Below are 15,684 nucleotides of genomic sequence, written 5' to 3' on the forward strand. Positions count from 1 at the left end.
GCTACTTCATAGAATAATGTCCCAAAATGGATGAAGGAGAATAAACAGGACCCCCAGAGCCTAGACGCTGGAGGTGGTGGAGAAGAATATGCCGAAATCATATTTTTATTTGTGTTGCGCTAAAATACAACACTGGGCTTGAGATAGGGCCCAACAATTTAACAGTTCCCACATGAGCAACACCTAGAAGGAAAAACTCGGCGGTCATCTGCCTCGACCGGTTGGGGTGACAGAAGAGCAGAGATGATTAATGGAAACTTCAGTTGAAGCTCCCAGGAAAACCAGATGGATGAGATGATGATATGGAGCAGGAGGGTTGCACGTCAGGAGGTTGGAAAGACAGAATGACAGAATTACAAAGAACGGGGACAAGAAAGTGATTGACTCAAAAAACACGGGCAGACAGATCATTGGTCAGGTATGGTGACAGTAAGAGTATGAATGAGTGACTTGACAGCGTGGGAAAGCGAAAGCGATGAAAGAATAGCAGCAGGAAAAGCACATGTTCACCCATAGAGGAATGAAGGTCTTTCATGTTGAACTTTCATTAGACTTAAAAGTGGAGCTGAATAGGGACATTTTTTTAAATTATTTGTATACTGTATATAGTTGTGTTGTTTACTCCAACCACCAAGTTGCGCTTTCTTTAAAGGTCGTACTAAAGAAGATCCACATTGATCAACTCCAGGGGTTGCTGGTTTGTATGGGGCATACAGGTTTCTGACAATACCTCAGTTTTTACTGTTTTGTGTTTTGCCTTTTGTGGAATATTGTTTCCAGTTACAACGGACACCGATCGAAGATCAGCAAGTAGTGAGCTAAATCAACATGCATAATAAATAGGAATTTGATCATGGACATACTGGGAATTTTGTTTGAAAGCAAGCATCTCTACAGTTTTCACAATAACAGCACCTCAGTGGCTTTTAAAGACAAACAAGCAGTCAGCATAATGGGTAAAGCAGACAGACTTCCATAGCAATTGTGGGATGAGTATCCATTATGCAGTCCAAAGTAGCTGGGTGCAGAGTATATGTTCTTCAAACAGAAGCTACGGAATTAAATGTTTGTTTTATTTTGTATTTGTTTCTTTGTGATTTTCTGGGACAGTTTAGATGCTACGTGAACATTTCTCTCACAGTAACAAAACAATCACCTGACCTTGAAGTGGTGCCTCTAACAAGCATAAAACATACCCACAGTGTGTGTGTGCTCATTTGAACCTAAATAAAGTCATATTTGTGTGATATGTGCAGTTCTGGGAACAAAGGTAAAAGTAATACATGCTTAATTTTTTTTATGATAAACAACATGTATCATAGGAAAGGACTTTTTTTCTTAAGACACATTAGTCCTAGTTTGCATAATTTAACATATATTTATCAAAACCTATTAGAGTTCCACATTTTATCCCCAAAATTTGAGCTTTTCAAACATATTTTTCAGGCAAAATAAACTGACCGACTTTGGAAATCAAACAAAATCTCAGAATTTGTTTTGAAGTTTTGAAAACTGTCTTGCCATCAAAGCATTTTTACTTTTAAGTTGTAGTGTTCAGACATCAAATCACTCGGCTGTAGAGCCGGGTGTAAACTACTCCCTGTTGCCCTGATGTTGTTACTCCTAATACGCACGGCACTGTGGATGTTCTGTTTATCCCGGCTCATTAGTTGCTCTGTTTGGGGGGCATTTTGAGAAAATCTAGTTTCGTCAAGACATCTTGGCTGTGTGTTCTTGGCAGTACATTTTAGCTATTTACAAACATAATAATAATGTAGCAAATTGTTCATTTATCTTTGCTCTATAGATATCTCAACAGAATTATGATGATAAGCCAACAAAGCTTTATCATGTAGCATCACTAAAGTTACTAATATATTTAACCATGAATGAACTGCTTCCTGTTGGCAGTCAATCAGCACATTTGAGTTTACAAAAGCGTAAAATCTTCTAATATGACCACCTTGTTTTTGTCCTAAAGTTACCAAGTTACTTATTAGTCAAGTTCTCCTCCGCCGGAAATGATGGAGTCATTGTTGCCTCATTAGTTGTTCGTTGCAATGTGGAAGCGTACATTCAGTTAGTACACCTTGAAACAATAGACTATTTGTCATAGAGCCAAAAGACACCTGGTATCACGACAAAGCGTGGAATAAACCCGTTGGTCCACTACAGCATACTGTGTCAGTGTCACGCTTTGCCTCGTCTCAGCTTGAAACACCACGTGGTTAGTTTTATGAAAATATTTCTTGAAGAAATTCACGCTGCTTTCTAATGAACTCGAACCCTAGTTTCCTGATTGATAGTCCTGGGTTTGATCTGTCCTACCATCCACAACATCCCTACCAGCAGAGACTTTAGCATTTTTGTTCACTTTGTCTCATGACCTTTGTCACGTGACCTCCTTCTTCGAGGCTAGTCATACATGCGTGTAAACTTTCCACGCTGAGGCAAGGCAAAATGTGACACTGACACGGTGTCTTTTAATGGACTGAAGGGTACATTACACACTTGAGTGTGATACCAGGATCAAAGAAAAACTGTCATTTTGAAGGAATCCATGTGTTTTAGTTTTTGTAAAATGAAGTATTTTTTTTTTTATAATGTGTTCTAATCTTTGCACAAGTAAAGGCTATATTTGTTGTGACATCATTGATTACCTCAGTGAAATACACACACACATTGATTACCTCAGTGAAATACACACACACACACACACACACACACACACACACAAATGAATCTTTTTCCTCTGTTTTGACTTGTGTGACAGTCAGCCTGTGATGTTTATCCACAGGATAATGCACTGGGCCCGGCGTATCGAGCAGGAGATTGACAGAGTCTTTCAGCACATCACTGGAGCTCAGCAGTTGAAAGGGGTGAGTGTGCGGTTTGTAGCCTTACTTATTTTAGTGCTGCATAAAGTCAATAAGTAATACACCATGGAGAGAGGTCAATGTGCTGTAATCCCATAAATTCAAGAACTAAAGCTAAATAGGTGCAAAAACAATTACAGCCCGTCACCTAGAAACCACTTTTCTTCATTTTTCTGGGACCCGATTGCCAAGCCATGAATAGCCAATAACACAATGTTTTAGTTTTCCCAAGACAGACATAAAACCCTCACTAATCGCTTTTGTCTTCATCAGTTTTCACGATGTATGCTCTATTTTTTTTAGATGTAGCCAAATTTTGCTGGCTCTTTGTGTATTGTTTGCAATAATTAGCAGTCTTGCACACATTGTATGATTCCTGCAAAGCAAAAGAAATGCTTGAACACACGCCTACAGTTGTTCGATTTAGAATCTAAAATTTCTAGTATTACGCTTCATGAAGTCATGAGTTTAATAACACCTACATTCATGAATACTAATTCAGACCTTTGGTGAGCTGATCATGTAATGCCTGTGAAGTGTGTTAATAGTGGAATTGTTCACTTTCCTGAAATAAATACACGGCCTGATGTATTTTTACATTACATACATTATAGTAATCTGATTCATGGCTCTCTGCAGTAGTCTGATCTCTGAACTGTCATATCCTGTAAAATTATTTCCATATCAATGTCACATGGTCTCAACTTCAAACAGTTTCTGAAGTTTGTAGTTAAATTTTTTCTTTCCAGCACAGCAAAAGAGGTGTTTCGAATGAAATTTCAAAGAATAAAGCTGGTGATATTCAATTTATGTGTCAGTACTTCCCAACTTCCCAACCCAGCCTATCAATGGCTCTTATTGTGCAATCAGGCAGCTGAGAATTGGAAAAATTCCCATCTAGGAGCATCCCACCTCCTCGCTGGAGAGTGTTCACACGATGATAACAAACGGGCAACATGGCCACCAACAGGAAATCTGTGCTATTTTTGCTGTGACAATAGAAAAAGTTGAGCTCAGGAGGTTAATTTTACTTGTACACAACATTTACACACTTTTTAATGTGTTCCTGTTTTTCGTACATAGTTAAATTTCAACACATATAGGAAACTAGGTAGGCTAGGCTAACCAAGTCTCACTATTTCAACTTATTTTCATCTTATTTGTACATTGCCATGTAAAAGGAAGCCAGACCTTCTTCTCAGAGCTCTTAGAAAGCTCTGACTTTCATTAAGGGATATTTCTAGCTCAACAGGCATTCAGGTGTCTTCTTCCATTCTGAGGGTGGAACTTTCCAAGTTGCTCATGAACACACCATCAGCAGCATTTCATGTGGTAGTTAAGATTTATGAACTGTGTATGTGAGATCAACTTAAAATAAACTAATGTAGGAACATGTCTCGTAGTATACCGTAACAGTGTGGCTCACAGTAGGTCACTGTTATTATGGGATTTGTTGACATTATGAAAAATGTAGAATAACATTAGATTTGAAATGTGGAATAGCACCAGAGTTAATCAAATTTTAAATGTGCATTTTCAGTGTTGTGAGAATCCATTAACTTTCACTGCACAGGAAGGTTTTGAGAAGCTTGTCTTTACAGCTTGTTGATTAATCAAACTAATAGGCAGATTAATCGATTATGAAAGTAATCGATAGTTGCAGCCCTAAATTAAATAAATCCAAAGTCTTAAACTGAATTAAACAGTATTGATCATTATAAAGTTGAACCACCCAATAAAACATTTCGACCAAATGTCCAGTTAGGGTTTTAGATTTGTCTAATGTGCTGACTAAATGCATGATTTTCTTCTGATTGTTCACAGTGACCTGGCTGTGCATGCAGACATGGTCTGTTTTTGGATTATATTTCATTTTCAAATCCATTAAACTGTTACCATTATATTTTGAAGGTTATTTCACATCCTCAGTGTAACAGGTGACTGGGAGGCGGCGTCCCTGAAAAGGCAAATGCCAAAAAAAAAAAAACAGACCAAAGATCATCTATAGGGGCCAAAAGAGCCCTGCTCAGGGAGGATGTGTGGGGGCGTTTCCTCAGCAGAGAGCAGCGGCACGTGTCCTCTCTGTTTGTGTCACAGCTGAGCAGATGGTCAGCCTGCAGTAATGCCTTGATGTGAGACTCACTTGTTCATTCAATCCTCATTAATCCCTCCACACTCTGGATCTGTTAAAGAAATTGTTCTTCTTAGCTTGGGAGAGCTCAGTGAAATCTTCTCTTATCGAGCAAAAAAGGTTTAATTCAAATGAAATGTTATTTTCAAATCCTTCACTAATAAAAGGCCAGGATTTTACATTTGCAGATAACTGTGGGGGCGTCGGTGATGCAGGCCCACTTGGCATCAGGTTTCTGACACTTGATGCTGGCACGCAGGTTTTGGATTAAATCCTAAAGCAATTACATTTTTTCAGTTGTTTTTAATCCCAAACAAACCTAATATGATTATATGTAATGGTAGGGCTAGTAAATAGCCCTCCATCACCCCCCTCCCCCCTTCGTAGAGGACGAAGTGGTGCATTTCATAGTCGTCCCATTGTCTGACAATAAAACCAGAAAAATATGTAAATGAGAGCAGCTTTATTGAATTCGGCTGTATTAATATATAGAGGTGACATTTAAACGCAGTAGGAGAGAACTAGATGTAAAGCAACCATCTGACAATGGGCAAAATGCTACTGTATGATAACTACCTCTCCCTCCCGCAACATAAAGACCTGTATTTTAAAACCTAAATGTTGGGATGTATATGAAAATGTGAATGTTCACTGATTTTCCTGGAAATTCATCCAATTTTTTTGAAATGTCTCTAAAGACAACAAATGCAAACGCCACGGTGGGATTAGCTAAATCGGTATTCAGCCTCTTGTAATCATGAATGTCAAAATTTCACGGGAGTCCATCTGATAGTAGTTTCATTATTTATGTTTGGACTAAAGTGATGGACCAACAGCCTGCAGACATCATTATTATCTAAGTTTTATCCTCCGTGGTATGCCTTGATCTTGAATATATTCTGAATAAAACCCAGTTTTTCATAGACGGCACACAGTTCACAGAGACACCCTGTTCATTGCTGCATGTTCCCATCTGTGCAGTGTGGGCCAATAAAGCATCTGGTCAGGACACAACTTGAGGGATGTCTTGAAGTTTATTTTGCAAAGTCCATTTATGGGGAGAAAGCAGTCATACAGTATGCATGCATGTTTGCCAAATGTATTCATCTAGATCACTGTCTCTCCTTCTGGTTGGTTCTCTCTCATTTCTCCTCATAGAGACTCTGATGACCTCAAACCCACTAGACAGAGCACAGTGAGATACTGTAAATATATTGTCCCCTTGCATATCTGATGAATTTACTGAGCTCCCTGCCACTCTGGTGTCTGTGTGAAAGTGAATGCTATATATATGGATATAAGGATATGTTGCTGGTAAAATCATGCATAATATAAAAGTTCTTGAGGTTATTTGAAGCCATTTGAAAACCGGCACTAGCTTTGCACCTGCAAGACCACCAAATTTTTACTAAAGTTTTACTAAAAAAACATTTAAAACAAGCAGAGATTTTGACTGTAGCGGGGAAACAATTAGGGCAAAAATGTGAACTGTTAACCTTCAATATCAGACCTGCACCGAGCAAGGATTCAACAGAGGTGTTTGATATTCAGTGTTACAATTGGAAAGGTGTTGCTGTCATTATATGTTGATAAGAAAAGTAATGGAGGGAAACAATTATATAAAAGTGTATATTTTTTCCTTTGTATGTCATTAACGTTATAAATCAATAATACTGTGCAGATTTTTTAAGTACTAAATAACATTTTAGCGTAATTATTTTAGCCCGCAAAGTATTTTAAAAATCTTCTGTTGTAATGACGGTATTCATTCCAACCTTTAAAGATTTGAAACAAAACTTAAAGAAGGAATGTGTCAGAAAGAACAAGATTAGAGGTTTTTTCCATGCAGTTCTATCCAATTTCACTCCAGTGTAATTCCCATACGTCTCCCAATAACCCATAAAGTTCTCTGGTGTAAGAAATCATAAACAATACTTAGTGTAGATGCCATGTTCCAGGTCCTCTGAAGTTAACTGTGATGTGTTGCCATGTGTGGTCTAATTTAAATTCAGACTCTGTGGAGAAGGGTATTAAGAACATCATCTGGGTAAAGTTGGTTCTTTTGGTTTGCAGTAATTTAGTCTTGGAGTTTATCATATAGTCGAGTGTGTAGGTAAAAAGAGGTTTTTCAAAAGACAAAAATAATATTTGTTTTCATTCAAACATAAAATAAAGCCTAATCTAAGACATAAGGCCCGATCAGCTCCTTTAACATCACAGGCTACTTCACTTTACTGGAAGATGTTCTTAATACAATCAATAAAACAGAGTGTCTCGCCACCAGCTGTTCAGCTCAGGGTTTTTTAAGTAGTTTATAATCATCTCATACCAGCTTAGTCAGACATAGTCATACTTTGTGTCGACTTTGCATTGTTGTATTGTGATTGTTACCAGCTTTCGTTATTAATGAGTGTATACATTACATGTGGCGGTCACACAGGACGATGGCCGGTTGTTATGTTCAAAAGCTGTTCGTTCTAAAATTCATTGTACAGGGACAGTTCTCTTGTTTATCAAAGATTTTAAGTACTTTAATGTGAATAAACGCCACATGGGTGCGTGAATACATTTACATGAAAGGAGCCATATTTAGATTTGGATTGAATACACAACCACAACAAGTGACTGTTCCCCTGTGTGCTCGGTATGCAAACATAAAAAGGATTTGCTTTTGCAAATTCATGAGCCTCAAATTATTCTGTCTGCTTTCACAATTGTTCTGAGGTGCCAAGAGTCAAACTCCTCAGTATCTCCTTTTTCTTTTGTTTCATTAGTATTAAAAAAAAATACATAATGATCATTTCACCATTATGTCAAACATCACACAGACACAGCCCATAATATCCAGCTGCACGAACACAGATGTATGAAAAGTCAGCATTGGATAATTGTTGTTAAAAAAATATGTCAGCAGAAATGAGTTTACAGCACGACTGCAGCTGTCACTGCTCTTATATTTTCAACATTATTCATCAAACGTTTACAGATATACAATGAAGAAAGACGACGGTTTAGTCTGGTGAAGAATCAACCAAGGAGGATTGTGGAGAAGGTGGCTTTGGACATAGAGAAACTCCTGGCTAAGAAACGCAAAGCACTTGATGTAAGTGTACTGTATGTTACTTAATGTCATTTTTTATTAGTTTTTAACTTGAAATGTTTTTTTCCTGCGAGCAAAGTGATACTTGTCAAGACAACGTTGTGCACTGTTCAGTATTAAAGTAAAGTCTCACATTTTTGCTAATTTAAGTTTCAATTTAATATGATTAGATATAATAATGATAATATAGTATGACATTTCTACGTTGTATTTTTTATGTGTTTTTATATAGTGCAGTCTGTCCTTCATATAAATAGTGACCTGTTAGTTCTGCAGGAGGTTAAGTCGATGAAAATGCTCACTAAAACAATAAACCTCACGGAGAATTTACTAATTACAAAGAACTAACACAAATAGATTAATTCCTAATTTACCCCATGCATCCTTTCCTGCATTATGCGCTGTAAAAAAGGTTTTTGGACAACATATACACCAATACGGATCTGTGATGGGCTACTATTGGCTAAATATATTGGTTGTACTCCCCTGTTTATAACCTGAATGTGTGCATACATTGAAACAAAATTAGACAAAGATAAAAAAAAGTATGATTGACAGTTTTTCTTTAAAAGATCCCCATGTGGCACAAAATGCAGCATTATTTACGAATGCCACTCAACCCTTGTCTGGTACAGAGGAATCCTAAGAGAACTTAGACATATCCTAATATTTGCTCCTCTAATGTGATGATTTCTCTGTTTGAAACATGCAGAGGTTAGCCAGTGAAGCAGAGCGTCTCCAGAGAGAGCATCTTTGGCAGGATGGAATCAAGGTAAAACTTTAAAGCTTCAAACATAATAGGATGATGGCAATATAAATTATGCATTTACGTTGTATAATGTGTGCAGTTACTACAGTTCCACTTTTTGTCATGGTTTTTGAATATTATCAATGATGACGTCTTAATAGTTTTTGGTTTGCTTTTCCTATTGTGTTATTGCTGTGTCTGTATTTGAATTTAGGAAAATATAGTGGGACTGAACATGAAATTATATAGTTTTCAAAACATCTTTTGTACATTATAGTTTTACAATAAATATAACTTTAGAAGTACTGACAGAAGTACTCCTATAAGTACACACATTTCAAATCACTGACAATAATATTAGTTGTATTATTCAGACCATTCATATGTCCATACTTAATTACCTTTTTAATTTCGATGTTTATATTATATATTTCCTCACACTGATTTAAAATAATTCAAACCACATGTCTCTGAGCGGTGTGACTCCAAATGATACGACCAGAGACAGAGAGAACAGTTATACCAGTCAGCTGAGCAGATCCCTCGGCGCTCAGCTGGGTGAAGCAGATGACTGAGTGCACTCAGCCGTGCGCTTCTGTTGAGTCCTACACACATTGGCGTTCCACTTTTCCACTCGGTCTGCTTCGTTTGCCCGGCAAAATGAGACGGGGTTAACCTCATCCTCTCACATGGCCTCTCACATCCTTCTCTGAGGCACTGCATCCCCCTGTCATTTTAAAAAACGACCACACCTGTGGTTTTGCATGTATTTTGCCCATTCACTGAAAACTGTGTAGACGGTTGACTGTCTTTTAGAGCATGCCTTCAGCTGTCAGACTGATTTCCTGCTTTCAACTGGTAGTTTTACTTTCTTTTCTCTTTTTGAATTACATTGAAATTGACTGAACATTTCCAGGGAATAGCAGACTTTCAAAATGCGTCTTTAATGTTAGATGGTCCGATATTTTTGTACTGAGTTGACACTCAATGATCTGTTTTTTCCAGAGCATTTAACTGCTTCTGATGGCTACAGTTGCTTTTGGTGAATATCCATATCAACTGCAAGTATGGTCACTGTAATACAACTTGTCTGCTGTGTATCAACACGCATGCAGTTTTTTGTAGATCAGAATAAATCATAAATTCCAATAAACATTACTTTCTATGGATATAGGCAAGCAGTTTTTTCAAACATGTTTGATAATACATGTATAACTTAAGATAATTTTATGTTAAGGAGATAGTTTGGTATTTTGGCAAATTTTCTGAGATGATTAAGATTGCTTTCCTGGCTCTGCCTAAATTAAACAAAACTCTACCAGCCTGTTTAAAGTTCCGTAATTCACATTTTAAAGTCACTGCCTCTGGGCAGAAATAGTCGGGAACATAACAGTCTATAAAACCACATTTTTATACTTATTTTAAAAGTGTACCTTTGGACGAGCCAGTGCAGCTGTTCCCAGACTTTATGCTAAGCCAATCTAACTGGTCTGCTGACTGGAGCTTTATGTTAAGACAGATATAGGAGTGATATCAATCTTCTCATCTACGTCTCAGCAAGGAAGCAGACAAGCGTATCTTACAACATGTTATGTATGTCACCATCCTGTTTTACAGAAGGGTGAGGCTACAGGAGCTCATTCAAAAGTCAAAATATTATAGAGTGAAAACTAAACATCTCCTTTTACCATATACGTATGAGGCAGGTGAAACTTTCTCTGAGGACTTTATCGCTCCTGACAGACTCTGATCTGAAAAAGCAGAGCTCTCAGGAGAGTTGAACATTTTGGATAAGCGATGTCACTTCTATGGACTGACTGATAAAGACCGTCTGATGTTTGCAGAGCTGTACTCTGCCGAGGACAGGACATATGCAGTGTATTAGTAGCAACAAGATGACCAACGGCAGACTGAGACAGTTGTTAGTTGAATTGTAATACAGGCTGAGGTGCTCATCGGAGATAACATTTGGTAATCGGAACGAGCCAAAAATAGGAACCTATCCACCTCTGAGGAGATGTCACGTGTATTCTAAAGTATGTTGGCTCTCCTCAGAAACTTTGACTAACAGATGGCGATGCTCCACAGAAGCCTTCCAGCCTGTTTACTGATTCACAATGTGACAGTGCTGAACAATAGGAAACATTTGGTGGTTACAGCTTGGCAAATGGAAAGATGTGCTACTTTGAACCATTTTACATAATAGTAAACAGAAGAATGTTGATTTTTTTTTTGGTTGTTCTTTAGATGAAATATGCCATTTTGAATTAGAACTGTGGGACGTGGTAACTTTTCATGTGCATTTGTTCACAGTTTATGAATTGAATTATAAATAGATTAATTAATACTGGCGATGGACCCTATTAGTATTGCAATAGAAGTGAGGTTTATGCTTGACCCGTTTGGTTCACAGTATCTTACTGACAATCAAAACATCAATAGGTTCATAAGATGATGAGCTTTAATGCTCGGTTGTAACTCCCCTTTGTGTGACGTGATCCAAGCATGTGGTTGTGTCTCACTCTTGTGATAGCATAAGGTTTTACAATTACTACTGAATAGAATAAAAGCCAGTGTAAGATATTAGTTATAATGCTTTTCTGAATATTTCACATCCTGGCTCAACCAATGCAATGTCAGAAAGGCTCACGATGTGGTTCTACTTGTATAAAAAATAAGTAAATATTAACTTGTGTTAATGTGTGTTAATTTCAATGCTAACGCAGGTCCATATTTGCTATCAGTTAACCTGAAAACCTCCCAGATTTTCAGATTGGCTGGATTAATTTCATTAATAATTTATCATATTTTAAACCTAACTTTAAACCTATCTGATAAAATGCATTTTGTAAAAAAAAAAAAAAAAAAATTCTAAGTCAAATCTAAATTGTACATTTATTTAATCCATTATAAACTGCTGATGATCAGAGACATGACTTGACAAGTGAATATATGACTGTTAGTCCTCATAATGTTTCACAGTTGTCAGCCTTGCTGCCTCCTCATATGTATCGCCATCTGTTTTCTTCCAGGAGCTGGACATGGCTTATTATGACTCCAAGGCAGAGCTGGATTATGTGAGTATGGGACAAATAAACGGAACTCTTCTGATACTCTTTTATTTAACAGTGACTAATTGATGTTTTCTAAATTGTCTAGCGAGTGGTTCTCAACTGGTCTTGCCTCAGTCATTAAATCAAGTCAAGCATTTTTGTGCCAATCAAATGTATTTTATGGAAAAATACTTCAAAAATACACAATGCCTTCCTACATGCTAAAAAACATGAAGTAAACAACAGAAGAGCAACTCGGGCTAAATACCCATTGCAGTATACAAGCAAATTTAACTAATTTGAATCCTGTTTACAATGCTGGACTGAGAGCAAACTGCTGTTGTGACATTGTTAGTTTTGCTCGTTACTGTCATGACAACACTGGCAGCTAAACAACAGCTAACAGCAGTTGCACATGCTGTGTCATAGTTAGTGAATGTCCTTCAAAATAAAAGCGCAGCAGACTTTTGTTTTTCCTTCAACTTTTTTTTTTATGCACACATTTACAACCAAATCAAAACGGGGTCGCCAGCCACAAGTTGACAACCACTGGTCTAAAGTACAGTAGCTTATTTATCCTCATAAAATGATTTTTATATGTCATGTATGCATTGTCCTGTTCTTATAGTATTCCATGGATGGAGAAGGAGAGGTGGAAAATCCCTCCCACATCAAGCTGGAGTTTGTGTATGATCCAAACTTCAAAAATAATGTCAACTATTCCTACACAGCTGTTCAGATTCCCACAGACATTTATAAAGGAGGCAAGTACAGTGCCCATTATGTCATCGTTTTAAACACAACAGCCTGGAAAGACATGATTGTAATTTATTTCTTATAAGTCTAAGGAGTGTATTCATGAAGTTTTACTGTTTACCCTTCAGCTCCAGTCATTCTGAATGAGTTGAACTGGACACAGGCGTTGGAAAAAGTGTTCATGGAGAACAGTCGAGAGGATCCGTCACTGCTGTGGCAAGCGTTTGGGAGTGCGACGGGAGTCACTCGCTACTATCCAGGTAGATTTTACAGCTTCTAGCTTTCCAAACGTGATGTCACAAGTGAGCTACTTGTAAAATGTGTTGTTTTCAATGGGCTGAACAAAGCCAACTTCAACATTACATAAATAGTATGAGGTAAACATTGTCTTTTCATTTCTGCAGCAACACCTTGGAAAGCTCCTGATAAGATTGACCTGTATGATGTCAGGAGGAGGCCATGGTACTGTATGCTGCTCATAACATGTTTTCATGTTGGTCTATCCCAAGTGCAATAGATTTAGAAAGTTGAAATTTTGTATCCTCTATTTTCTCTTGTCACAGGTACATCCAGGGCGCCTCCTCCCCAAAAGATATGGTCATCCTAGTTGACGTGTAAGTAATTAATAATATTTCAAAAATGTTGGTTGGAAAATTAAAAGTGAAAAAAAATGTCACTTTCTTTCTAATTTGGCAGTTGAGCATAAATACTGGAAACAGGGGAAATAAAAAAACCAGCAGAAGTTCTTGCTCCCAGCCAAGAATAAGTCTGGCATGCCCATGTAAAACAGCAGCATGTTTCATTTATGTTTTTTGTCCTGATTAAACAAAGGAGATAACTTTAAATTTAACTAAAATAGTGAGCTTTAGAGGTGCTGGCAGGAAAAATCAATCTATCTTCAGACCAGACAGAACTAGTTTCCCTCTGTTTACAGTCTTTATGCTGAAGATTTCCTCCAGACAAGTTTTCAAAGATTTTTAAAATACTTTGAACATAAATTTGTGTCTGATCTGGTTTTTCCACAAAAATAAAAAAAAAAAAAAAAAAAAATTCCAATTATCTTGTAAAAATCATTAAAATTACATTTGCTCCTTTTTGCTCATTAATAAATCCTTAATCTATGAATATGCAAATATATTTTAATTCTAAAGTTTAACTGCTGGACTCAAGATGTTTCCACATCGCACTTGTTGTTGATCATTGGACCAATGCTTGTAGGCCCAACAGATTTTCAATGAACACAGAGAAACTTTCCTCCTAAAGCAGATTAATGTGAAAACAGCCTTCTAATGTCAAACTCTGCACATACATCTATTTGCACAGTGAAGCTCAAACATTCGACAATAACAACAGTTGCTTCAACAACAAGACAAACACTTTTTGGACCAGAGGGAGACTTGAGCTGGCTGTAACATTATTTTTTAATAATAATAACTCGGGGTGTTTTCACACCTAAAAGTCTGGACCAAGATCCATGTTTTTGTTGCATTTTATACATTTGATCTGCTCATTTTGGTTTCACATTGCAAATTTGCAAGCATACTAATGAACCTTGCATGACATGCATCCTTATACTTGACATTGATTGGTTTTTAGATGGATGTACGGCTGATGTTGGAGTGTTGTCAATTCAGCCAGCTTAAATAGAAAAAGAAAAAAAAATCAATGAACAGATTCACTTTGTTGCCACCGCATATCATCAATATTATTATTATGGTTACAACCAACACTGATTTTCCTCCCAGAAAATTCGTTATAACTTTACAGTTAAATACTCTCCACCTTTTTCCCCCTGTATCATCACAACTCATTTTTACTTCTTTTAGAGTTTTATTTTCTTTTTCTATTGTTTAATGAGCGATTATTCGCTGCCACAATTTCGTGCAACTGTTCCAGAGACTGTTTGTTTCCTGTTTCTGAGGCAGATCAGACAGTAGCGTGTTTGGCTGAGTGTATTCAACCTCATGGTCATGGTTAAGGACAGCAGTCTGTTGTCACTGTACTATCCCCTTGGTTGCTATTCACTGCGTTGGTAAAGGGTAATTCACTGGTACTCTTTGCAAGGTTAACCCTGCTGTTGAGCTGAATGAGGAAAATAGGAAAGTAGCCCAGTGAACGGCCTTTCAGCAATATGGAGCATGCTGGTTCACTCATCACATGCACATTAGGATCGTCACTGATGCAATAATAAGTATAAAACATTAGTAACTAAAAATGGAAATGTTCCAGCTGTAGATGTGGTCCAGTGTTGCGTTGTGTTATTTTTCAACCACAGCAAAGACAAAGTGCAGAATACACAATGGACCAAAACACAATAAATCATCTGTTTCAGATCTATTAATTCAACCTGTATAAACAGAGATCAAGGCATATGTCCTGAACAGTCTTTGTCCATATTTCTTCTGGAGTTTTAATTGTTATTTTAGTCGCAGTGCTGGAAATTGTGTTTTGTTTTGGACTGCAACATACTGTAAGGATGGAAAAGTACAAACGATTTCTGGAAAAGATTTATCAGTGTTGGTTAGTCACTGCAGCAGGCTAAACTGTATCTGTGATTAAACAGCTGGAAAAAAGCATTTGTAAAGTGACTGAAAAATATAGTGTAACAATAATTAATTCTGTACTTTTTAAAATAGGCCTATTTGATTTTTTTTTTAATCTGTAAGTAATAAATACATAAAAGGAGTTCAGAGGTTCACCAATAAATCCTCTACTCTATCCTCTATAGTTGTTGAGCTACTATCGCCTCACACATCCTCCCTTGTTGTGCCTACAGTACAGAAATGCAACTCTAGAACTAATTTGCATGAAATGTGTTTTGAAAACCTCAGAATTAGGTCTGATCCATCAACAATTTGTCCATATTAACTGCTGCTGGCCTCACCTCCAAGTAGTAAATATTAAAACATGTGCTGCTGTGTTATTTTGCAGACTTTCATGTAAAATAATAGTTTATGCTTGTATTTGTATTTATATGTATGTATTTGAAGATGTAATTGTGATGGCAGTTTTCTTTTGTG

The 15,684-nt window shown here is 37.1% G+C and overlaps 1 protein-coding gene across 1 annotated transcript in view; it reads left to right on the forward strand.

The window, feature by feature from the left end:
- The window catches only part of LOC138623679 (voltage-dependent calcium channel subunit alpha-2/delta-2-like), a 39,282-nt gene that overhangs the window by 6,395 nt on the left and 17,203 nt on the right, over window positions 1-15,684 (forward strand). Inside the window, exons 2-9 of the mRNA XM_069703353.1 lie at window positions 2,798-2,879; window positions 7,994-8,110; window positions 8,820-8,879; window positions 11,888-11,932; window positions 12,537-12,672; window positions 12,793-12,924; window positions 13,069-13,126; window positions 13,228-13,278. Coding sequence (XP_069559454.1) covers window positions 2,798-2,879; window positions 7,994-8,110; window positions 8,820-8,879; window positions 11,888-11,932; window positions 12,537-12,672; window positions 12,793-12,924; window positions 13,069-13,126; window positions 13,228-13,278 — 681 coding nt within the window. The remainder of the gene's footprint in view (window positions 1-2,797; window positions 2,880-7,993; window positions 8,111-8,819; window positions 8,880-11,887; window positions 11,933-12,536; window positions 12,673-12,792; window positions 12,925-13,068; window positions 13,127-13,227; window positions 13,279-15,684) is intronic.

The sequence above is a fragment of the Brachyistius frenatus genome, unplaced genomic scaffold (assembly GCF_029030835.1).
Source record: "Brachyistius frenatus isolate BFR_SWC_R1_liver_20210118 unplaced genomic scaffold, ASM2903083v1 Contig_45, whole genome shotgun sequence".
NCBI lineage: Eukaryota > Metazoa > Chordata > Actinopteri > Embiotocidae > Brachyistius > Brachyistius frenatus.